The 25,705-nt window shown below is 40.6% G+C and overlaps 1 protein-coding gene across 5 annotated transcripts in view; it reads right to left on the reverse strand.

The window, feature by feature from the left end:
* The window catches only part of KIF26B (kinesin family member 26B), a 270,354-nt gene that overhangs the window by 25,171 nt on the left and 219,478 nt on the right, over positions 1–25,705 (reverse strand). For all 5 annotated transcript variants that reach the window (XM_081905777.1, XM_081905776.1, XM_081905778.1 and 2 more), the window contains one exon: positions 408–570. In XM_081905777.1, the coding sequence (XP_081761903.1) occupies positions 408–570 (163 nt within the window). The remainder of the gene's footprint in view (positions 1–407; positions 571–25,705) is intronic.

Genomic DNA, 25,705 nt, shown 5'->3' on the forward strand with positions numbered 1-25,705 from the left:
GCAGAGATTTCTTTCTGGGAAGAGATTGTTGTGCAGTGATATTTTACAGAATCTATTAATTGATCTCAGCTCACATTTAACAATCCTTAGGCTGCTAATGTGAATAATGTTAATAAATTATTCCAGCTTGACTTTTAACCAGGATTCCATGCTACATAGACTTCAAGAAAGCAACATGAGAGTTTGAACTCTGCCATTTCTGTGCTTATTATAACCAATCATTCATCTAACAATGAACGTATGATTTCCCTCATGCACTCGGATGTACTGCCATACCATCAGAAATTAAGAATATTGATTTTTGTTAGAAGCTGCACTTTCAAGGCCTCTCCCATTTCTTTCGGATCCCTAGCTTGCCATGCTCTTTCCAGAGCACGGCAACAAAAGAGTTCCCCCCTTGTCCTTACCTTTGTTTTCTTTTTCTTCATTCTTAAAACCCTGGATGCAATCTGGATGGTGGAAAGTGTTTCAGCATAGTTCCCTGCAGCTGCCGAAATGTGAGCTATCATGGTAGTACGGCAGTTCATGTTCCCAAGGGACTCCCGGAGCAACATGGTCAGCTTGCTGTCTCTGCAAAATAAAAAGAATTAAGGCTACATTAGTGAGCCATGTTTCACTTCGACTGTCGGGATGTGACTCCAGGTCTCAGCAAGATTTCTTCCTTTTTAATGGAATACTAATTAGCATTGTTCTTCGGGATTCTAGTGCACTACATCTGCCTCTGAACAAGCTGGAAAATCCCTGCACTGAAATGGAGAGGCTCTTATCTTTCAAGGGTTTTCTGCCTGTCTTGTTTTCCTAGCACATTTTCAGCAGTATTTTAGCACTGGAAGCCGCCTCATCACCAGGAACCTATTCTGGGCTAACTAGTTTTAAAAGAAAACCCAGCTGTATTTAAAGGCACAGAAGGATCAGGCCTTAAAACACCCCACGAGTTTCACCTCTGCTCATTCTTTTTGATGTCTGAAGGTGGGATGAGTTTGTCCCATTTTCTCCCTGTCACACACTGAGTCACTGAACGGACTCATTTTTAGAAGACCTTGCCACCTCCGCCTTTCTATCACTTCCTATGAGACCTGCAAATGTTTTGCATGACAATTGCTTTGGCAATGAAGAAACTCTGCTAACATTATCCATTAATGCAACCCCAATTATTACTGCAGGTGATGGCGTGCCATCAAAAATTCAACAACAAAAACTTATTTAGAATGAATTTTTTTCAAAACAAAACCCTGCCTCTTGTCAGCAGTGCACAAGACAATTCAGGAGGAAAACAGTCACTGTGTTATGTGATGGTAGGAACCATCCATTCTATTAATGCAGTTAACAAGAGTACAATTCACCAGGCACTTGTCCTTTGAGAGCCCTATGGGAATTATGCTCCCTCCTCAATAATAATAATAATAATAATAATAATAATAATAATAATAATAATTTTATTATTTATACCCCGCCATCCATAGTTCCCTGCAGAACTCAGCAGGGAGGAGAATATGGACAAAACTAAAATTAGTTGGCTCCAAGGCCAGCCATGAGACAAAGTAAGGCAACTGGGTGTCAGGATCCACAGGGGCAGCAAATCCAGCCTCCAATGAATGCACTGCCTGAGGTTGCTGCAGTGGCACACTCCTTGGAAGTCAGATCTGCCTCCTCCTCCTCTGCAATGTCCACCCAATGCTGCCTCTACAACTGCCTCTTGGTGAATAGTAGGCTCTGCTGGTATCCTCACACCCCTAGGGAGGAAATAGCAAAGGCTGCCCTCTGGGGTCTCCTGGGGCCTGCACCCACCTGGTGTGATTGGTTCTGGTGCCACCTAACATTGGCTTCCCTGCCCTACCAGAACCAACTAGCACCAGCCTCTACTGGTACTTCCCCCTGCTGCCATAAGGGGAATTTGCTGAAACTGCTTGCTGTGAGGGAGTGGGATACTAACACACACACAATAGAGTTACTATGTGCAGATATAGTAGCTCTATTGTGAGTGTGTGTGTGTGTGTGTGTGTTTGCAGATAAAGTACAAGATAAGCAAATTGTTTCCTGATTATTTTTCTTAAGAGAGAGTCTAAAGACATATTGCTATCCTAAGTAGATCCATTCAGCAGCAAATAGCTCCATTTCATCATGTCTAAACAAAGCATCCACCAGAAAGTCTGAAAGTTTCCCCAGAAAGTTCAAGTGCAACCTTCTGTTTTGCACAGAATCTGTCGGTTCTCAGCTTCCTGTGGGCAGAGCTAGTCAATCCCTCTACAGTATTTGATGGCATGTGATGTAAACAAAAGTCCATTAAGATGACAGCAAGGGAAAATGCATTCATTTCTCTGATTCAGCTTTGAATCCACACAGACCAAAAGATAAAAGGCTGTTGTGCAAGCTTCGTGCATCATCTCTTCAATCAAGGAATACTGCACTATCAAATTCTGTGCAAGAGTAACCACTATTCCATGGATGATGTACACAGAAATTATTAACATCTGTATGGAAATCGATACCAAGCCTTTCATTTACTCATGCGTCCATCAAAGCACAACATGGAATGACAGTGCAAAAGGGCAACAGACTATATCTAGGTCTCATGAGAATAACTAAGTCATGCAGCCATCATCAGCAAACTGGTGTGGTCTTCCTCGAGACTTATAAATGATGGATGTCTGTAGGTCACCTGAACCCTGAATTACGCTGAAGTGCATTCTTGCTGTTGGAAGAGAGATGATATTACGCACATTCCTGTGCTACATCTATTGAGATCATGCTTATAAATAACAACAGATGATTTTAAAAACCAGCAATGTTTCATATTTGACTCAAAAAAAGTCTAGCATTATCTTGATAATCTTCCCTTTGCTGTGGGCTACAGTTAGCTGCCTCCTTTCTTACAGCTAGCTTAACAGCTTCCCAAAAGAAAACTACAAAGGAAAGGTTACTAATCATGCAATTTGCAAATATTTTGCATTTTATATTCAAGATCTGGACCTCCCAATTCAATGGTTCAATTATCTCTTTCAATAAGATATGCTAATGATTTTTTAAAAACCCACACAAACATAAAAAATGCCATCAGACACAAGCCACCTAGTAGCTGCTGCCTCTGTTCCTTTGATCTTGCAGCAGTTTAAATCTCTGGATTCTTTTTTCTTTTTTAATCACACCTATTATATTTCAAAATATACCGGTACCCTACAAATAGGTATACAAATGCACAGGGCATCTGTATTTTTTTGAAAGCTGATTCTATCCCTCTGTCAGAATAAAGGAAGATGGGTGCTTTATTTCAATAAGGAAAATAAGCCAATATTCTTCAGAAGCTAGGTTATTTCTAGTGGGGTAATCAAAGGTACTTTGATAAAGGATAATTGTTATGTAAAAATACCCCACAAAACATTTTATATCAAAAGATATTTCTGCTGACTTCAACTTTAATAAAAGTAGCATACAAAAATATGGATCAAAACATTCTGAAGATAGCCTTTCAAGATGGCACAAATCCCCTGTCCTAAATTACCCTTGTGTGACAGCAGTTCAGTAGCTCTGTTCCCAAAGATGCAGTTAGAATTCTGTGTTATGAGGAATATAGTTATTATTAATTAATTAATTTGTACACCACCTTCAGTCAAAAATCTCAGGGTGGTTCACAGCATAAAATTATAAAATAAAAACACATAATACATAATAAAAATAAGAACGAAAACAAAACAAACCAATAGCATGCCCCCCCCCAAAAATATTTAAAAGGACACAGAATGTTAATCAACCAAAGACCTGGCTGAAGAGAAACATTTTTGCCTAAAGATGTACAATGAAGGTGACAGGCAAGCCTCCCTGGGGAGAGCATTCCACAAATGGGGAGCCACTGCAGAAAAGGCCAGTTCTCATGTTGCTATTCTCCAGACATCTCGTGGACAGGGCACACAAAGAAGGGCATCAGATGATAATTGCTAGGTCCAGGTTGGCTCATATAGGGAGGGGTGGTCCTTGTCGTATTGCAGTTATGAGAATTATGTCTGCTGACTTTGATGGCTGTCACCAGGCATCCTTCCTTATCATTAGATGATTGAATATTTTGGGCATATGCATGGCAGATGGAAGAACCTGGATTTAGTTGGTAAATGCTGTCATTTAGGCACAGTACAGGCTCAACTATCTCAAGCCCTGTAATCACCTGGTCCCTGCCCACCATCTAATGTTGTTGATTATTCAGCCAGTTATTGACTATAGGTAAACTACCTTTTCTAAGGAAGACTCTTCAATATTGTTGATCACAGATATTGACTTTCTGGCAGTTGTGAGACTGCTCGAGTTATACAAGGGATACTGCCTCCTGAGCCAGACTCCTCAAAGGAATCAAGGGCTTCCATTGCTAACAACCTGACAAATGGTGCTGGGACCATGCCAGATGGGACAAGTGAACTAGTGCTCCTTTGCACACTAGGAATATTTGGCCCTTAATCTTCTTTAGCCCAAGTGGGGTGGACCTTGGGGAAGGTGGACCGGAGGAAGCAAGGCCTTAGTTCACCTTCTGTCTTTGTCCTGCCTTGCTGCTGTGGGAATCTGGTATGGACAGGTCAGAACAATTAGTTCTGATACATATACTTCTGCAATCAGAAGCCCAAACACCAAGCTGCTACCTCATTGAGAACTAGGATTCAGTATGCTTCCCTTGCATTCAGATGTACCTCCCCCCACCTTGAGCTGAATGTGAATGATCAGAAAGGAGTGTTCTGTCTTTGTGATTGTCAAGGTGATTATTAAAAAAAGAAGATGAACAGCACCAATTCCATTTCCAAATGAAAAGGAAATATACAAAAGAATGGGAACCAAGTTAAAAACATTGGCTCAAAATTCCCCTGTCCCTAGGAGATTATTTAGACAATTTTATGTATTTATTCCAGGTCTCAAACATATTAAGTCATAAATATTTTATCTTTCCTCCCCCCTCTCATTCCTCCTTTCCATTTCTCTTAGGACTCTAACCAATAAAAAAAAGGAATGCAAACATTGGTGACAGCAAAATTAAAGCTGAAAACAGAACCTTATTTTTTTTATTAAGCCATATAACATGCCATGGCATGTGTCCCTACTCATACAAATCACATATCATGGTTTCTTGCTAGGCAGCAGGCCAATGGCAAATGCTATTAACCACCTAGGTGTGTGATTATTACATGATAAGGCGTGGTACGCCCTTGAGCCTGCTGTCATACAGTAATTTATTGGCAGAAAGTGAGCAAATGTAAATATATTTCATGTAGTCAGTAAATATAAACATTATGCCTGCTCCTGCTTCTGTCTTTATTAGTCAATTAATAAGAAAAAGTATAATTAGGGAAAGCATAGGAGCATTGGGTTGGTATGGGGTGCTAAGTCTTCTCTAAATTGTGAAACATCATGGTTGGATCCCAGCCCTATTCCTTGTAGTGCAATTGTCAATACTCTTCAATAAAAGGGACAGGTTAAACATCATATTACTACACAAGATGTTTGTGGTGTTGTCTTCAAGTTTAGATGCCTTTGATAAAAAAATTAGGAAAATTCATGGAAGTTGTCTGTTAATGGTCATTAGCTATGATGGCATAATGGAACCTCTGTGTAAATGGGCAAAATTCCTCGGATTATTAGAAGCAAGATACAGTGGTGACCCGCAAGACGAATGCCTCGCAAAACGAAAAACGCGCAAGATGAAAGGGTTTTTCGGTTTTTGCGTCGCTTCGCTAGACGAATTTCCCTATGGGCTTGCTTCGCAAGACGAAACGTCTTGCGAGTTCTTGTGAGTTTTTTTCCTTTTTCTTAAAGCCGCTAAGCCATTAATAGCCGCTAAGCCGCTAATAGCCGCTAAGCCGCTAATAGCCGTGCTTCGCAAGACGGAAAAAAACGCAAGACGAAGAGACTCGCGGAACGGATTAATTTCGTCTTACGAGGCACCACTGTATAAATAAAACAGAAGATAAGCATCACTTTCACAGCATGCCCTGCTAGTGAGCTTCCAGAAGAAAATGCTGGACTAGTAGAACCTCCATTTTCTGCTGAGCCTGGCATATACATACATACTTTTAAAGATCAGTGTCAGCTTGATGATCAAGAGATGATCAAGAGATCTACACAGCTCCATTTTTTTGTATTGAGGTAGAACTTTTCGATTCATTAATTAATGTTGCAACCCTGCTATCATCCCGTTTTATAGACAGGAATTAAGAATAGTTGTTGTAAGAGCAGGAAGTCAATCTGGGGTTTTGGGGTCCTCTACAATGTACCCCAACAATGATCCCATACATCTGTCAGGCCCAGACCTACCACTGGGCCGAGTGAGATGCTTTCAGTACTATTTTCACCTCAGGAAGCAAAATGTCTTAGCCCAGAACAGTAGACATTCCTGCTTTAATAAATATTTACATTGTGGAACAGAATAAAACTATGCTTAGTTATGGGGTTTAATTGTTTTTGTATGCTGCAGAAACAGAGATAAGAGGTAATTCTAGTTCTTGAAGGATTACTGGTTAAAAGAGAAACAAAATAGAAAAAGGGAAGAGGGAGAGAAAGGAATTGTGACAACTAATTGCACTGAAAAATAGTCACAGTCTTGTTTGCTAAAATTGCCTGTATGGGGTTTGTCTTTCATTATGACATAGTCATTTCTGGTACACAAGCAGTTCTATAAAAAGGAAGATTAAACATGATTGTCAGAGTAAGCTAAGGTGTTACTAAGACATGAAAAACAGACCTGGTTTTGTAAATTTCATAGAAATGGCATGTTTAGTGGCTTTGTTCCTAAAAAGCATAAGGTGTACTGTCACTTTAGTACAGGTCAAAGCTGGGATACGCATGAATATCCATTTGAGATATGCAACTCAAACAGATACATTAAATGTAGTCACACATTCAATGTAACATACAGTTTGACCTTATGGTAAAATAATTCCCAAATGTTCTTCACTCATACATTTTTCATTTGGTTTGCTCTCATTTTCTAGTACTTAGACCTTTTAACAGCTATTGTTGCCATTATTAGAAGACTCTTTCCAGTAAATTTGGGCAGTAACACTTGCCTACCACCAACAGTCATACTTATACTAAGTTTCACATAATCTTACAACAGAAATTAATTTTAAATTATTCTCAGTCAGCATGTAACAAACCCCAATATCAGATAATTGTGAACCCATTACAGAGCTAATACAGTCCATAATTTACACAAGATCTATATTGTTCCCAGTATGCCACATTGCTGTACAGATTTCTGTACATTCAGTAAGGCATATTTGCATGTAAGCATCCAGAATATTTTAGCCTAAATATCTTTCAATGAGATAGCAAAATCATCACTGAAAATATTGGTAATATGAGAGCCTCCTGAAAAGAGATGATGAGAGATAAATATGCATTGTAACTAAAATCTCAATGCTTATACCGTATACATAAATATCATTACATCAACCTTCATTTGATATAAAACACACCACACAATTGTACAAGCAATGTGTTATTACAAAATATCTAAACAGCCAGTACACAACAGATGAACAATCATCAGAATGACTGATGTTTATGATGACTAGAACTTTGGAAGCAATTTTGCCTGTCATTATGTAAATATTGGCCTATGTTTAACATTATCAATGGAATCTTATTATTTATTATATACTCATTTTTACACCATATCTTTTAAAAAAAATCACAGAGGACAGACATTTTCTGAAAAAGACTCATGTTGAAAATATAACAACATGATTTTGTAAACGTTCGCTTACCAATTGTCCATCAAAATAATAATGAATTTTTCTCAGATCTTTTTAGACGGATTACAAATAAGGTAAAGGTAAAGGGACCCCTGACCATTAGGGCCAGTCGTGACCGACTCTGGGGTTGCGGCGCTCATCTTGCTTTATTGGCCGAGGGAGCCGGCGTACAGCTTCCAGGTCATGTGGCCAGCATGACTAAGCTGCTTCTGGCGAACCAGAGCAGCGCACGGAAATGCCGTTTACCTTCCCGCTGGAGCGGTACCTATTTATCTACTTGCACTTTGACATGCTTTCGAACTGCTAGGTTGGCAGGAGCAGGGACCGAGCAACAGGAGCTCACCCCATCGCGGGGATTCAAACCGCCGACCTTCTGATCGGCAAGTCCTAGGCTCTGTGGTTTACCCACAGAGCCACCCGTGTCCCTTGGATTACAAATAGATTGTGGCAATTTCTGAGTGGTACCAGTGATACTTCCCACTGAAATGGGAAGAACAGCCAGAAAGTGTCTCCTGAAATGGGAAGAACAGCCAGAAAGTGTAAATAATTCACTGGAATCCTGACATTTTGACTGACTATATTAAAGGCTCAATTGTGTAATTCGCACAACTCAGCTCCCATTTTCTTGCTGAGCTCCTACAAGCTTTACTGAGTCCTCAGAAGAATGGCCACCAATGAGCTCCTTGGTCTTTCTTCTTGTCTGTCCTTTGAAATTGACTTGTGCCCTGGGCAAACCACTGAAACAGGAGACAAGCTTAGTGGAGTTTCTTCATCTGTGAACTTTATTTCTGGCAGTCAAATACATGTGTCATAATGCCACATTTACATTATGTGCAATTTCTCTCCAGAAATACAGAAAGCAATTCATAGCAGGAGGAGAGAGGTTAAGCACAGAGGTTCTCAGTGCTTTTCCTTTTAACTTCAATATACAAGATCCTATTCAAAAGCAATAACTCACTCTATAATAACTCTCTTTTCTCCAAGCTGGGGTGGTGGTGGTAGAATCAAAGAGTTTTAGAAAGAATCCAAAGGGCTGGGTCATTAACCACTTGTGGCACAAAACATAACTCTCTTAGAATTCAGAAAAGAGTGTTGAACATTGCATATAAATGCCAGAGTCTTACAGTAAAATATTTTCTCCTGATCAAGCTAGGAGTCAGAGATGTATTGTGGATGTACCCTGAACTGGAAAAGTAACAGAACATTCAAATGGGTGTCATGTACAATGGCCATTTCTCTCCCTAACCCACCTGCAAGGGCTATGTGGGTGGAGCCCTTTTTAATAAGCAATAATCCTGTCTCTGAATCTATTCAGGGTTAAAAGTAGGCTAAAGTTAATACCCCTCCACATTTCCTCATCTTCATAACAACTGATTTCTTCTTTTTGAAGAGAGTGATGTATGTGTAGCTCCAGCAGCTAAATTCAAGAGAAAAACTGTGTGAGCAGAATTTGGGGCTAAACGACAGTGGACATCAGAGTTGAGAAGGGTGATTTTTAAAATAGAAACAAAATAATCTTACTAATGGTTTCTCTCTACAATTGAAAATATTACTCCCAGTTCTTAAATAACGGAAACACGTTTATGGGCCCAAATGACAAAAAAAGCATCAGAAGAAATACATTTTTTGCTTCTTAGCAAATACATTATTAATGGTTTGGTGTTGAACTAACTGGTGATCTCTCAGGGTCTCTTCCAACCCTGTGTGCTTGTGATTGTAAAAATAAAAACTGTAAGGTGGTAAAAAAACCACCCTGGCTGAACAGGTCTAGCTGGTGATCGGTTGCCAGCTGGGCAGGAGTGGAGATTTTTTGGCCCTCCAGATATTGATAACTATAATTTCCATCAGCCCTAGTAAGCATGGAAGTTATCATTCTCCAACACCTGGGGGCCAAAGGTTACTACACCAGCCATAGGGAATAACTGGTAGACCTTCATTTAAATGATGACTGGTAAGTATTCTGGGAGAGGAGAGCCATTTTGGGGAAGGGGGCGTGCATTTCTTCCTGCACCTTCATTGAGAAACTGATGTGGGAGTACTGAACCTAGGACAGCCATTGGAGTGTTTAATACTGTACTTCCACCTATGCTCAACCTTTATGCTTCTAAACAAACACAAATATTACAGAGCACCAGCAAGCCTCCAGTAAAGTTACGCCTTCCCTTGTTAATTTTAAAGAGCCTCAAAGACTCCTTTCTTCATCATGGCCTTTGGGGGCTGAGCTATTGGATGCTGTTCTCCAGAGATAGATGGACTATTTGTATTTTGATTCTTTTTTTAATGGTTCTGTTGTTGGATTATATATATCACTTTGGGGCAATTTTTGCCTAAAACGTAGTTGCACACCCTATTAAATAAATAGTTAAATTCCAAAGGAAACCAAGCCCTGGTAACCAATGAAACACTGAAAATCTTATTGTGCAGAGAATTTGGGAATACCTAACAGTATGTATGAAGTTAAAAAGAATGGAAACTGACAAGCACAGTTCATATGTTACCAGCGTGTCACAGGTATTTTATTTTGTTTGGTTATACCATTTATATGCTCATTTTACATTGAAAGGTTTTGAACACACTACTGGTAGATTCATGGATCTTCAGTTCTGTTTTAAATTATGTTTTTGAGTATGATTTTATCCCTATCCCACCAAAAAAGGGGTTCCCTGCTTTGCTTGTTCAACATTTCATTATGTAAGATTAGCCTATGGCTAGGTACTTTATAATTTGCATAATTTTACTTTTTATTATGCTATGGGCTCAACTGTTCTTTATAATTCTTACAACTCAGCTCTGATTTTATCACTGAAACTTATTGTCTAACAAAAATTATCCCCCCCACCAGCTCTGATTGTAGCATGAGTCCTCAGAGCAGATACCAATGAATCTCTTCATCTATCATTTTGTCTGTCCTTTGAAACTAACTTGTGCCTTTGGCACATCATTGGAAGGATTAGCGGAGTTTCTCTATCTGTGAACATCACTGCTAAAATAAATTTGTAAAAAGCTACTTATGTTCTATCACTTAATCATCCAGTCCACCAGTAGGTGGATCCTATATGTTCTACTTGTTTAACCATCTCACAGGCACCTACCAGAAAACAACAAAAAATCAGGATAAAATGCAAAGAAACAGATTATATTGTACATGTGCCAACATCTCTATATTGAGGGCAGCTTGTAATAAATTTTATCATAACAGAAGAAATCTCAGTTAAACTGAAAACTAATTTGGATCCATATGCTTATGTCAGAGAAGAGTCAGACTGCTAAAATACTGCTGACTGTGAGTGGATCTTTAAAATAGTGCTGATGTTATACACTACAGACAACAGATGACTAGAGTAATTGTGTTTGCACACCAGGCACTGCAATATTCACAAATAAATGGCATACATGACTCATTTTGTACTCATAAGTATCAGAATATACTCACAACCAACAATCTGTTAATAGAGGTAGTCTCCTGATATGGAATTAGAGGCAGAGTAACAACAGGCAGAAAGGACCAGGCCTGTACTATGGCCTGCCACTGTTTCAGTGGCTTGCAAACTGAATTGGTAGGACAAGCATTTAGAAAGCAAAAGCCACATTTCAGACACAGTGCAGGGTCAGTGCAGCTGCACAGTCTGCAAGGCAGAACGTGGCCTCCTACATAAGCTGGTATCTCCTTAGGAGCAACTTCCTGAACTTGCTGAGTTGGTAGATCCTATGTGGAGATTCTCCCTTCACTATAAATCCCATGTCACAGCTCTATACAGAAGCACATGGCAGGAGTTAGAGGAACCAAACAGTTTTTAGGGGTGGGGGAGTGGGGAGTTTGTCCAGGGCATGAGTGGCCAAAATAAAGGGAAGCACTCACATCTCCACAAACAGGAATAAGAGGCACCCGCAAACCTCTAGCAGGTAAACCATGGAGGCATTTTAACAGCTGTCCTTCCTTGCATGTTTCATTCATGGCACAAACATCAGCTACTGTGCAAACAGGGTAGCACAGGCACTGGGCAATTACAAAAAAGAAAACTCCAGGAGGAAAATGAAAGTTTCATTTTCTCCACCTGATGCCTGACCATGTTTGGAACAAGAACGTTAGAGATTGCTTCTAAGAGCAATGAAGCACAGTTGCCATGTCATATTAATGCAACTGGAAGGCAAATTTCCTCAGACTTATGGTAATCACATGATAGCTTTCATGTAGTCAGGCTATCATAGAGCAGCTGCTATGTTTGGAATTTCTAATGTATCTATAAAGAGTTAGACATCAGGTGATACTCCTGCTATACGATAGTTATTACTTCAGCTGGTCAAGTGAATTACTGCTGAGCATACGTTTGTGGGTGTACCTTTCTGACTGATTACATTTAAATAAATTTGCATAGTACCAAAATCAGGAATTCTCACAAAGTCAAATATTCACCACTTCTTAAATATACATATGTGAAAAGCAGTTCCTTTCATCATTAAATACAGCCGACATCTCATGGCACACACACAAAGACTAGGGTCTTAATTTTTTTAAGATTTCTTGCCTTTATATTGAAGGAAAGCTCTGATCCTGGCATTGTCTCCAGAATCGATGAATGCATGTATAAACATAACATTTTGTCATCACAAATAAATGTCCTGGAATCACAATAGCATTCTTTAGGAGGCAAGACAGGACAGTGACCTCTTCCAAACTCAATCAGTCTTGACATTACTTGGTAATGCTTGTTAAAATTCATTGGCAATAAATGGCTGGTTGTAAGCCACTGGAACATTTATTTGGTACCAGCTGTATTCACAGATGAAGCATAGAGCAACTTCACATGCTAACCATGAAACACAAAGAAAGTCCAAGTGACTTGTGTGTCTTTATTTGTATATTGATGCTTCCTGCACATTATCCAAAGAAGGTACCCATTCATCTCCTCGATGAGATATGTTAGCTCCCACACACAGAGCTACTGATCATATTTCTCCCCAAAGTGAAACTTCAAATGTTACACAGAAAGTGCACAAAGAATGTGTGACATGCACACACTTCCTCTGCCAACTCTCCTTCTTATTGTCCAAAACAATTCATAGTCTCTGCCCAATTTTCATTAGACAGAAATGGCAGGAGAAAAGGGAAAGGTTAATGCTAAACTTCATTCACACCAGTGGGTGTGTTGCTCAACAACAGGTGCCATTGGACACCATCAGTCCTCTCTTACCATTTCCGCACATGCATGCTTCTGCCTCCTCCCCACCCCCCAATGATTCCGCCATGAAAACAGGAAAGAAATGTATGCTGGTATGCCAAACCAAATTTCATCACTTTACTCTCACAATTTTCTGGGTTAAGGAGACTGCAAGTAGATTTTTTTCTGGAATCAGATAACATGGAAATGAGCACTAAAAATGGGTTTTATTCCATTAGTTTTCTGGAAGTGGCTTTTACACTATGTAAAAGATCAAATATAGCGCTGGGATTAAGTTAGGGAAATGTAGGGGAAATGGACAAAAGCACTGTGTGAATGTAGCCCATGAAAACTCCAGGTGGCCTCATATCTGACAGTGAAAATGCTGCCAATATCTTATGACCTTAATGACACAGCATATACTGGACAACGTGTCTCACAATACTGTCTAGTGTCTCTGTTCAGGAGAATACAACATTTTTTTTTTCTGGGACTCCCCTGCTGTGAATCATTACAACTCAGACGTGGAATATCAGGGTTGTTATTTCCTCAAGTGAAATTAACGTCAAATATTGGTGATTGTGTCATGCATATTCATGAACTTTTGAGAAGGTTTCATAATTAGATCAGTTGGGTGAGATTCCCTTGATCTGAAGTAGCAGGGGCCCCCCATCAAGACGCCAACCATCTTGTAGCGTGACCTTCCCAATTTCCTGCACTAGAGAACTGATCTTGTTATCCTAATTGCAATTCCAAATGGAGTGGTACCTGAAAATAAATTGACTGCTGTTCAATTTCACAAACCACTCGGATTGGAATTGCAACCAGTATAAATAGAGCAACTCTCCAGGAAGCTGGGGAGGTCACTCAGTAGGATTGTTGGCATCTGCTGGAGAAAACCTTTGTGTGCCAGCCTCCTGGTGCTTTCAGACCGTAGCACAGCAGTAAGGAAAAGCAGAACTATTTCCATGCTACAAATTAAACATTTTTCTTGCCTATACATGTGCCTCAGTTCATACAGCTTATTCCTTCAAATAGAAGCATGCTTTTACAATAGCCCCAAAACATTATATACAGTAAGAATATCGAAGTCACTAACAGAAAGCCCTTAAAAAAATTCTGTTATCCCTAATTATCTCATAAATACAATTAATCAATCCTCAACATCACAACTGGCAAGTGTGATCTTTTACAGAAAAATGGAAGAGGAGGGAAAACATATTCCAAAGCTTTTTGATCTGTGGTGACCCATAGCACTGTATGTCACATGGAGGACAACACCAAGGGGGTCAAGTCCAAACGGTCTCTCGCCTCCATTAACCACAAAACATCACTTTGTATACCAACTTAAAACTTTAGGGGAAATCTAGGGTTAGACAGATCAGTCTGTTTCTGGTCAGTGTCAGTTTTGCACATGTTCACTCATAAGGTAATTATTCGGTTTTGTGTCTGCATCAATGAGTGATTAAAAATACAAACATGAACATCTATTTACATTATTTTCAAATGTATTTTTGCACTTTTTAAAAGAAGAAAGTGCATACAAAAATGCAATTTATATTACAAGGAATTTCTGTATGCATTTTAATGTGCAAGGTACATTGTCATATGCAGTTCTGATCAAAGAACTGCACTGCAAAATTCACTACTAGGTGCAAAAATAATTACTGATCCTTGTCTGGGAAGTACAAATCAGGTCGGCTTCAGATCAAGCAACACCCTCAAGTATCTGTATCTAGAGATCATGACAAAAACTGAGATCATTCAACTTTCTCAGAAAATCAGATTATACATAAAAAATAACCTCGTCTGAATAGAAGTAAATAATGTAGGGATTCCTATCTGAAACATTCCCATTCTTGGGGGTGGAATCTGAAAAGCAAAAGAGTTTCATTTGATAATTAGGAAACTTACCAGCAATATATAAGTTATGTATATACTTGGAAACTTAATGGACTTCTATTATTTTCACCTGGAACAGGCTTTGTATATACCCTGAGCCACCACACACAAAATGGCTGCCACATGAAGACTGCTTGAAATCACTCTCCATGGCAACTGTCTGCATGTAGTGAGCCTTTCATGTGCTGTGGCTCAGCACACAAATCAGGAAGTTTCCTATGTCATTTTTAGTCTTAATTTTAATTTTTTAAAATTTGCCTTAGTGTCAAGAAAATTTTCTCTGTGTACCAATGGCAGGCAACATGTCAAGCAAATTAAGGCAGCTTCTAATGGACAGTTTTCATACCCACTGGCCATTAGAACTTGGCTAGACATATCAAAATCCTTCAATTATTTGTTTATTTAGTTATCACATTTGTATTCCATCTGTTCTCCAAAGAGTTTGGAGCAGCATATGTGGGGCTATCCAAACTTATTTTTTCCCCCCAGCAAACCAATGAGAGGCACAGGCTGGTTATGAAGTGTACAAGGCACAAGGTAACCACATACACTTTACGGCAGAATATTTTGTAAATAATAATAATAATCCTGGAACTGCGAATCCTTATTTCATTTTAGTTAGGTCTATTTCTGCCATTCACTTTAATGAAACTGGTGTGAATAAAGATCTATTTCTACCATCTGTATTCATCCCTCAATTCTAAAACTAATTTACAACACTTGCCATGAAGCTCTTAGTACCCTGCTTTTGAGTAGTTCCAACTACATTTACCTTCATCTTTGTGAAACAATTTAAGTATAGAAATACTGTGTGTCGATTTTACATGTTTTCAGAATTTCATTCTCCTTAAAAAGCAAGCAATGTTTCTTCACTTACTATGATACTTTCATAAGATGTGTGGCATTGAAGTTCCAAAGATTACTCTAACTTTTGAAAACTAGGAGAAGGAATTCCCAAAAAGCATTTGGCAAGATTGCCGCTCTCTTAAATTTTTACCTGAGCAAGCCATAAGAGTTCAAGAAGCTTATTGTGAATCTAATGTTCCAGGAGTGCAGAGTCAACAGATTTCAAAAGATTATATCAAGAGTGGATTAGAAAGTATTAAAACATGCCTTGCTGTTCAGATCAAAAGTTCATCTGTTTCAAACTGCGGCCTGGTAGATGCCCATGAAAGCTTACAGCTCAGCAAGTTGGTGAAAGCTACCATCAACTAGTACAGAGAGGTATTCTTGTTTTTTTTCAATGTTCATTTTTACATGAAATAAAATGTATATTTGTCACATTTATACACCATTCCTCCTCCAAGAAAAACATGGTAGCTTACATATGGTTCTTAGTTTGTCGCTTATCTGGACGTTTCTCAAAGTCTGATTCCCTTTAGCTTCAGCAGTTGAACTGTATTGTGTGCCTTAAGAATATATTATTTGGTCCTCTTAGGGGGGGAAACAGCAGGTGCCACTACTACCTGTCCTCTCTCTCTAGGATTGGGTCCCCTTTCTGCCTGCCTGTCTGCACAGAAGTCAGAATCAATTGCATTGGTTGCTTCTGCCACTGATTGATCACCTGCTCAAGTCGGCAAGCAAAGAACGAGCAACGAGTGTGGGTCAGAGCAACGGCCAACATTCACTCAACAGTACTGTCCTGGGAGGTTTGTGCTAGTGCCGTACTGAAGCCTGTCCTCTAGCTTCTCAGAAGTTTACTTCCCCTGCAAAATGGGCTTCTATTTTTCTGCCTTCTTCTCAGGGCACTTTTGAATTTCTTCAGAAGCGTCCCGAGAAAATGATGGGGAGGATGAAGAGGATCCCAAAGAAGGGTGTAGCCATGACTGGTACACCTCAGGGCAAGCTGGGAATGGAGGAGGAGAGGTTGGGGGCACAAAAAGTACTCACGGGGCAACAGAAGATGGTGAGGGGATGGGAGTCAGTGCACAGGAACCAGAGGAGCAGGGTCCATTACCAGAGCCAGAAGAGCCCCCGCCTCCATGAACATGGCAGGCTCTGAGGCATAGGGAGCAGAGGGAGGGACACGCTAGGAGGCTGAGGCATGCAAGGGTCCATAGCCCAGCTTCCTAGCTGGCCAGGTGGGGCTCACTAGCTCTGGGAGGAGGAGTGTGATTCCTCAGCTGGCTTAGGCTCAGGACAGGTGAGGGTCACCTGCCTCATCAAGCCCAGATGCTGCAATCAAGATTCAATGGATAAAAGGGAAGCAGAGCTGAGGTGCTGTGTCTGCTCAACTTCCCATGTTGAGGGACCATGGTTTGGGTATCCTGGGAGTACCACAATTTATTCATTTTATTTATTGAATTTGTATACTGCTCTGTGCCCACAGGTCTCAGGGCAGTTCACAGGATAAAATCAGGATATAAAACCATGAAGTACATAATCAAAATTAAAACAACAACCACCCAGTAACACCCCCACCACATTTTTAAATAGCATAGGATGTCAATTGTGCTTTTCAGGACTGAAATCCAGATTCCCTGACCCTGGATAGGCTGCAGAGGTGGGAACCTGGCTTGACTGTTGGACTATGGACTGGGCTTGCTGTATTGAACCTGGACTGTGTTTCCTGACCTGTCAGATTGCTGGACTACTTGCTAGCATTTGCCCTTGGAACTGTATACACCAGCTGGACGGGTCTCCAGGTACGGTGGGGTTCAGGACACAGAGTTACCTCACAGTGCCTTCTCCGAAGCTTTAATTGAGTCATGGGTAGGGAGGGAGGCTGGCTACCAAATGTCTGAGATTGACAAACTCTCTGGTTTTGTTTTTAAGAGGAGTCCTTCCTTGAGCCTTATGGGGGGAAACCTTTGAACACTGATGCCTGTTAAATTAAAATAAAAAAGACTTCACTTAAAAGCCAACAATGACCAGCTTGCAGGTGCACAGTTAGCATCTTCCCTGCTTTCTTGTGCTCACAGGAAAGCCCAATTGTGGATGTCATAGGGTTTTTTGGAAAGGAAAGCACCTGGGAAGACTGCAGAGTGCAGCCCACCAAAGGACTGATTGGCAGAATAATACAAAGAACACTTGAAAATGTCTGTTGTCTTAAGTAAGGTAAAGTAAGGTAAGCACCCAACCATGATAATTTCACTGAACTCTTTTCTTTTTGATAATTTTTGAAGGCAATTTCTTTTCTCATTAATTGATGGAGAATAGTTTTGGGGTTGTTGCTTTTTTAAGAAACACAGGACAAATTTCTGGCACTCTTCCCACTCTACCAGTTCAGCGAGCAAGAGGGCACGCAATCTGTAGCAGCAGAAAGCACAGCTGTCAGTGCCAGCCAGAAGAGGGCAGATGAGTGATTATCACTGCTCTTTCTGCTGATGCAATCACTAGGCCACCCAACACAATTGGGTGAGCAGGTGGGGAGGGGTAGCTTGGAGCAGCCACTGCCACTTGCCCTTTCTGCCTGTGGGGTAGTAGCAGGGCATGGATGGGGGAAAGAGGGGGTACTGTGTCCTGTTCTTTGTCTCCAGCAACTGAGAATCCAAAGTATACCAAGCATTAAGATTCTATTCTTGCACTAATTCTACTATTCAAGTCATGTAAGAGCTTCAGGGATATCTATATATATTTACAGAAAGGTAGGTGCACTAGGCAAGTCTATCCCTGATGATCAGAGAATAAGATCAAGTGAACTGCTTTATAGATGTTTGTTTAGCGATAAGTTACAGGGGAATCATTACCTCCACATAATTACATCTCACCACTGACAAGTCGTAACACGTGTGTTAAGTTGTACACTGATTTCCTGAGACTGTTGTGCAGTCCAATTGTGCTGGTAGGCTCAGCAGTCCTTTAGCTTTATATCCAATTAATTCTGAAAGATAGCAAGTTCTCCAATGAACACTAAATAAATAGAATCAATAACTAAATGACTGTTTGGAGAGTATAATACATGATGGCTTTGCTAACATCTTCCAATAGTTCAGGTTTACTTATTTTTCCCATGTGATGCATGCCTCTTGCAACAGTGTACAACAACAGCTCCTTTTGACAGCATCTACTTAATCACTTTAAGTGGGTTTATGATCACACACAAGAGAAACAATTTAATCCCCTGATTTTTATCCTTTGTAACCTCATAGAAACTACTGGAAGCACATGGCGGGTAAGGTCTCTTTATATCATGCCAAAGTCACATGGAAGGAACATCCCCAAAGGAGTGCCATTCTGGCTTCACTGCTGTTGGTGATGGTTTTACCCTTTTGAATGTTGATAGTGATGAGGTCATCACTCACCCCTTCTGTAAACTATCATCATCGCCATCAATGATTTATTAGCTGCATTCTAACCGACTGTTGCAAGGCAATGTACAACAAATATAATTAAAACCAGTTTAGGAATACAAAAACAGCAAGTAGATTTTAAACAAAGCTAAAAACACTTGTGGTAAAGACCCATTTTTCCAGCTGGGAAAGCCTGTCAGAACAATGCTGTCTTCAATTGTTTCCAGAAAGTGTAGATACCAGGCACTTATTGCATCTTGACAGGAATCCTATTCACATAACTGGGGCAGCCATGCTAAAAGCTGTGCTTCAAGTTACTGTAGAGAGGGCTTCTGTGATCTTTGGAACTTGCGGGAGAAACTCTCCCGCAGCAAGGCTAGGTTCTAAAAATGTAGAGTTCTGCTAGTTTTATTTATGTAATGGTGCTTAGGGCTTAAGACTGTCAAATGAAAAACATCCTCCCCTTTCCAGGCCAAGACCTGAATTTTTATCTACTTTATGCTCTAACAAAGGGGAAGTATTTGGGTACCATCTACGAATGCAGATGCTTGAAGAAATATGCCCAGATTAGAGGCCCAAATCTTCTACTCTGCCAGCAATCTATTTTCCAATTCAAGGCCAGAGGAGCAACAACAGCAGTTGTAGACCTCAGAACACTCTGAGGTGGCTTTAGAAGGTACAGTGTACAGAACTATTCCTGCCACTCGCCAAAGGAGGAAGAAGCATATGATAGCCATATTTCACCAAAAAGTGGAAGTATAGTGTCCAGATCAAGGGAAGTAATAGTACCACTCTATTCTGACTTGGTCAGACCACACTTGGAATACTGTGCCCAGTTCTGGGTGCCACAATTTAGGAAGGATATTGACAAGCTGGAATGTATGCAGAGGAGGGTGACCAAGATGATCAAGGGTCTGGAAACCAAGCCTTATGAGGAACGGTTGAGGGAGTTGGGTATGTTTAGCTTTGTAGAGAGGAAACTGAGAGGAGATGTGATAGCCATCTTCAAATATCTAAAGGGCTGTCTTATGGAAGATGGAGCAAGCTTCTTTTCTCCTGCCCTGGAAGATAGGACTCAATCCAATGAAAACTTACAAGAAAGGAGATTCCGACTAAACATCGAGAAGAAAATTCTGCCAGTAAGTGGGGTGGACTCCCTTGGGAGTCTCTATTCAACAGTGGGGTGGACTCCCTTGGGAGGTTGAAGACTCTCCATCCTCTGCTTAAAAACCTCCAAGGAAGGATAGTCATCTGTCATGGATGCTTTAGCTGAGATTCCTTCATTGCAGCTCTACAATTCTATCAGGGGTTGCCCATCACCTTCTGCTGCCTGGGGTAAAGGACAAATGGGCTTCCTTAATCTCACATACAGCTGAGAATCAGCTGATCACAGTGGTATTGCAATAGCATCCACAATCACACCTACACCTGAAGACAGCAAGCTAGTTTAGGGAGCATAGATCATTTTACTATTTTCCAACACCTAGTCATTGCCACCCAGCCCAAGCATCCACTGCTGAGGTGGCCATTTCACTCTGCCTAATTGTAGAACTCTAAGATTAATTGAGAAGTTGGAACAGTTGCTTCTCCTACCCACTGTGCTCTTTTCTTGAACCACCATAATAATAAAACTGGCACGTGAAGGCTCTCGTGACAGCAAGATATAGCTAAATACAACTTTTCCCTCTGGAACCATAGTATGATGACACACCTGGACATTTCTCACTTAAGTGGTTATGCAGTAGCCATCCTACTGCCTCACTAGTGTGAAATCCAGTAATGTCTCTAGCTACATTGAAAACAAAGGAAAAGAAAGATGAACCAAAAGCAGCCATGATCTTCATTTTCCCAAGTTTGTCAACGTGTCTAGACAAAGTAGTCTTTGAGGTGGGTGTTACTGTAGTCCTCAACTGATGTCAACAAGACCAATGGATGGGTTGCAGAGTTATGATGAGTGATTGATTCTCTTAGTCACATTTTTTGAATTTAGTTAGCTCTTTGACAGGAGTATTTTCTTTCTAACAAGTCCGCCAAATTACTGGATCCAAAGTGCCCTCTGACTCCCTGAAAAGAAAACCTAAAAGCACAAAGCAAAAAATGAAACTTGCTACAAGCAGAATTTCAAAGAACTACTACATCAAAGAATATTACATCCCAGACAAAGCCTTAATTAAGATCATTTCAAAATGTGGTTCCAATACAGGATTCACCCTTGTATTGTAGAACTATATAAGTCACAAAGAGCTTCATATACTGAAAACAATGTTCTCAAGAGACTGCTGCTTCAGCAGTATTCCCTCTCCATTTCTTTCCTATTAGATGTTAAATACTTTAAGAACAAGAGTAGGAAAACTAAATTAAAGAGCATTCTCGAGGTTTCATGAAATTGTCACTTATTAATTAGTAGATCTTCTGGACTGGGTTTATCCATGTTCTGAAAGGTAACGTATAAATTAATTCTGCAACTTCTTGGCCTCTGTCTTGGGAGACAATGGAACAGTGATCCTTCAGGGATATAGCCAAACCATTGGAGAGTTACAGTGCCTGCTGTGGTTGTAGAGACTGATAAGGGAGAGATGTTATTGCAGATTAGCTTTCCTTTTAAAAAGCCTTCAAAGCCATGTTTGAAAACAAACTTAATGGGAATACATGGACAGGGACTGAAAAAGTGTGGTTGGTGGCAGGAACTAGGTTTCATTCATTTATTTCTAGAATTTAGATCCGGCCAAACAGCCAGGAATGTCTCCTATGCTGGGCAATGATTAAAAGACTGAAATACAAATTTAATCCAATATAATTTAAAATGATAGTGACGTGCAGACCTTCCTCAAGGATAGGGGGGGAAATTGATTGTTCTGGAACCCAATTCCATATTTGGAAACCCTATTGCACTCCAGATGACATCACTGACCACTTCCCAGGCATGGCAGTGTCTACAGCATAAGAGATTTAAGGGTTGAGAAGCCCCCTACTTCTCCTCCTCTGGTGCCTGGAATGTTAGCATCCTAGGTGATGGGACCATGGGAAAACAATTTCATCTCCCAGAATTCCTGGGGAAAGCATATCCCAGAATGTTTCTAGGTATCTCTAGATCTCTCTATCCACTACGACTATTGAGGCAGCCACCAGGTAACTAGAAGGGGTACAAAAGAAGAGCCAGGGAGGAGGCTTTTTTAGGCCTAGATTATGCTAAATCCTGCAGGAAAATAATTTAGGGGGAAATGGCACTCAATTTGGGATAAGACTAAGAACTACAAAGTCACATGCCAAACAAATCTTGAACCACAGCAAATTTGGCAGCATCACTTAAAAAATAAAATAAGCAAATTATGCTTTAAACAAATACACAACAAGGAGGTCTAGTGTCTTTACAGTAACCACTGACAGTCAGATTAAGTCTAACTTTTGCTGGTTGTCCCCTGCCCTCTTGTGAAAAGGCTAACGGATCAGCAGAATACTTTGATTTATGTCATGTGGTAGAAGAGACTGAGCAATGTTAAAAACCATTGGGACTCTTGATATGGGAGATGCCAAGAAAATGGCCATGTTCCTTGTCTAACAGAGTTGTGAAGAGAGAAGTATGTTAAATTGAAGTAGTGCTCCTTATAACTTAACACAGCCATTGTAAGTAAATGGCACAAAGAACAGTAGCTCCTGTCAATTGGAATGAAAATTTATGACGAATTAGTACAAATCAAGGAGCATGGATAGGTGACACTAAATCACAACAATGCAACTCATGCAGCTGATAAAATGCAGAACACAGAATGTGCTGTGGTCTTTTTGTTAGTATTCTTTGATCATATTTTCAACTATCTGTCCTTCTAGCTGTTTTGAATTTCCTTGGAAAGAAAAATGCCACAGAAAATTTAAAAACCAATACAAGTAAATAATTTAGCATTTTCCACCATCCATGTTATGTCATTAAGCAACACAGAGAGAGCAGGTTCACACAAACGTGTCTCCGTAATTTGATTCCTCTACACTTGACTGGACACTTCATTAAAAACTGCCATGCAGATGATTTGTGTCGATATAAAACATCTGCCTGTTATGTAATGGCACATTCACCTATGCAAGCTATCACTTTCCTATGCCTGCTGCTCTAGAAGCGGCTGTGGTGGCAAGTGGCTTTTGCAGCCGCACAGGGGAATGAGGGAGGTCTGACAAAAGGCTTCAATGCGCAGTCACTTGCTGCACCAATGCTAGGGAGAGGGTAGGACCAAGGTGGGCTACTTAAGCCCTTTCTGCCCCTGACCTCTTCATTCATTGGGCTACCGCCACTTCTGACCCTACAAGCAGTGCAGGCAGTGGCTGATTAGCATTTAGAGGACAGAGTAGGAATGTTTTGTTTGTCAGCTGATTGGCTTTGCTATCAGAAGTTTTCACCTACTCTGTGCTGATGTGTGATGGTTGTATATAGTGGGTGGTAGTCATGAAATAGGTTAATTGGCCCCATTGGCAGGTAGGGGCAGGAAGTTATGAGGTAGATAAGGTTTGGTGGCACCCTTTGGCACCTGGAAAGGTGTCTTGAGAAGTGCCTTCAGGTTGGCCCCAAAGGTGTCTTGGGGTCAGAAGGTTTCTGTGCCCACATGCTTAATGCAGCTCCTGAATGGGGGGGGGGGAATGTAAAGCATGTTTTTGCTTATCACTATTGTGATAAAACATACAACTGAAAAACATGGAACACAAAAGGAATTGTAGTGCCAAACAAGATGACCAACCATACTTAGAAGGAGCCATCGTTGTTTGTCATGAAAAGTGATTCTTGACAGGAGGTGGCTTGTAGTTTGGCAGGAACGTCACTCCCTTTTACATACTGACATTTGTGCTGAAACTTCACAGAAAACAGGTAGTTGCCTGCCCATTGGGTTTCCTGCACATGACTAAAATGCCTAAGACATCATACCTGTTTTCAAAAGAACAGTTTTTGAGTTCTGTAATCGTTATGCCTGCCCAACTGAAGAATTATGTAGCATGTAGGGAAATTATTCCAGATGGGAAATATAAACGTAGGATTTGACTACATAGGAGACTCATATAAGGCATTATAAAAAGCAGCTTTGCCAAGTTTCAAATGAAGTTTCTTTCTTATAGCACTGTTAATCACCATATAAACATCCCCAGTGGTATAAATCTCTCACTGGGGGCAAATTAAGGGAGTGGGAATGTTTCCAGTTTAATGGGTTTGATTTGGCTACTATATCATGGAATGTTCTAAGAAATTGGCTATAAACCAATTCAGTAAGAAACAGCCACGAAAAATAATCCAAACAACCTATAGACAAGTGAAAAATAGGTCCGTTCCTTTAAACATACTTTTTGTGCCAGGAGAATGGACAGAAGTAATGGGAAGAGCAAGCAGAGGATGGACTGGCAGGGTTGGGAAGCTGGCAAACCCTGCAGATTGCTTCATTTAAAATAACAATCAAAGGATTAACTCTTGGTTTCTGTTTGCAACAACTCAGTAGGTTGTAGTAAAACCTGTCCCTATTCAAAATATTCTACCAATGAATTTTACAGATATTTCACAGACTCGTGTAATTGTGCCGTTGGAAGGCACCCCAAGGGTCATCTTCTTCAACCCCCTGCAATGAAGGAATCAAAGCTACAGAATACCTGACCAAGGGCCAGCCAACATCTGTTTTTAAAAACCCAATGAAGGAGAGTCTAGCACCTTCTGAGGTAAGATCTGAGGTATATTTAATCAACCTCAACTCACCTTTAGGTCAGCATACACTATTAAAAGAGACTAAATATAGAAATAGGGCATTGAATAATTTGTTGTGGCTATAACATGGAAAATCCTGCATCTCTAAAGCTGACCTTCAGGTGCAATCATTCTCGGTTGACAGTTTATTTCCCTTTGCTTTATTTGTTTCTGTTCCTTCATCCCAAATGGATTCCACTTGCAGACATACAAATAATGATTCCCTGTCCTCTGTGTTGCTACCCTTGAAAATCTTGTAAACTGTTCACATATCTTCTTTAGTCATTTTTTTTTCCAAAGCAAGGAAGCTTTAGTTCTTGTACTCATTGCTCATAAATCAATCAATCCCCTCAGACCTTTAATCATGCTTATTTCTCTCCTTTGAATCCTTTCCAATTTGTCAACATCATTCCTATTCAAACATACCCAGAAGGGAACACGATATTTTAGAAATGTTCTCCTGGCGCTGAAAAGAGAAAAATGGCTGCTTCACACAAATAAACTGAAGGTTTGATTCGAATATTTCAGCATTACTACGAATATCAAATGCAGAATTTGGAGAGTTGAAAAGTAACCTTGCAAGGCACAATGTATTCTCTAGCTTGTTTTCCACATGGCTGAGCTTTTGGAAGCAGTCAGAGAGGAGGGCGCCAGGTCTCAAGAGTTAGGTGCCATGTCAGGGGGTCAGAGTCAAGGGATCAAGCCAAGCAGCGGCGTAGCTAGCTGCTCAGGTGCTGGTGTGGTGCACGCATCCTGCAGCTGGGGGCAGGGCAAACCGCCCATGGGGGTGGGGCGACTGCATGGAGCCTCTCTGCAGCCTCCCCTCAGCTGTAGGGTGGCTGAGCGAGAAGCAGCAGGCAGACGCAAGCTCCATGCTGCCGTTTCAGGCAGCGCCGAGCCTGCAGGCGCTCAAGCCACCACATCACTCCCAGGAGAGATGCGTGGCTCAGGCATGCTGCAGGCCCCACGGTAAGT

Source organism: Podarcis melisellensis (genome assembly GCF_964234715.1).
Source record: "Podarcis melisellensis genome assembly, chromosome: 3".
NCBI classification, from domain to species: domain Eukaryota; kingdom Metazoa; phylum Chordata; class Lepidosauria; order Squamata; family Lacertidae; genus Podarcis; species Podarcis melisellensis.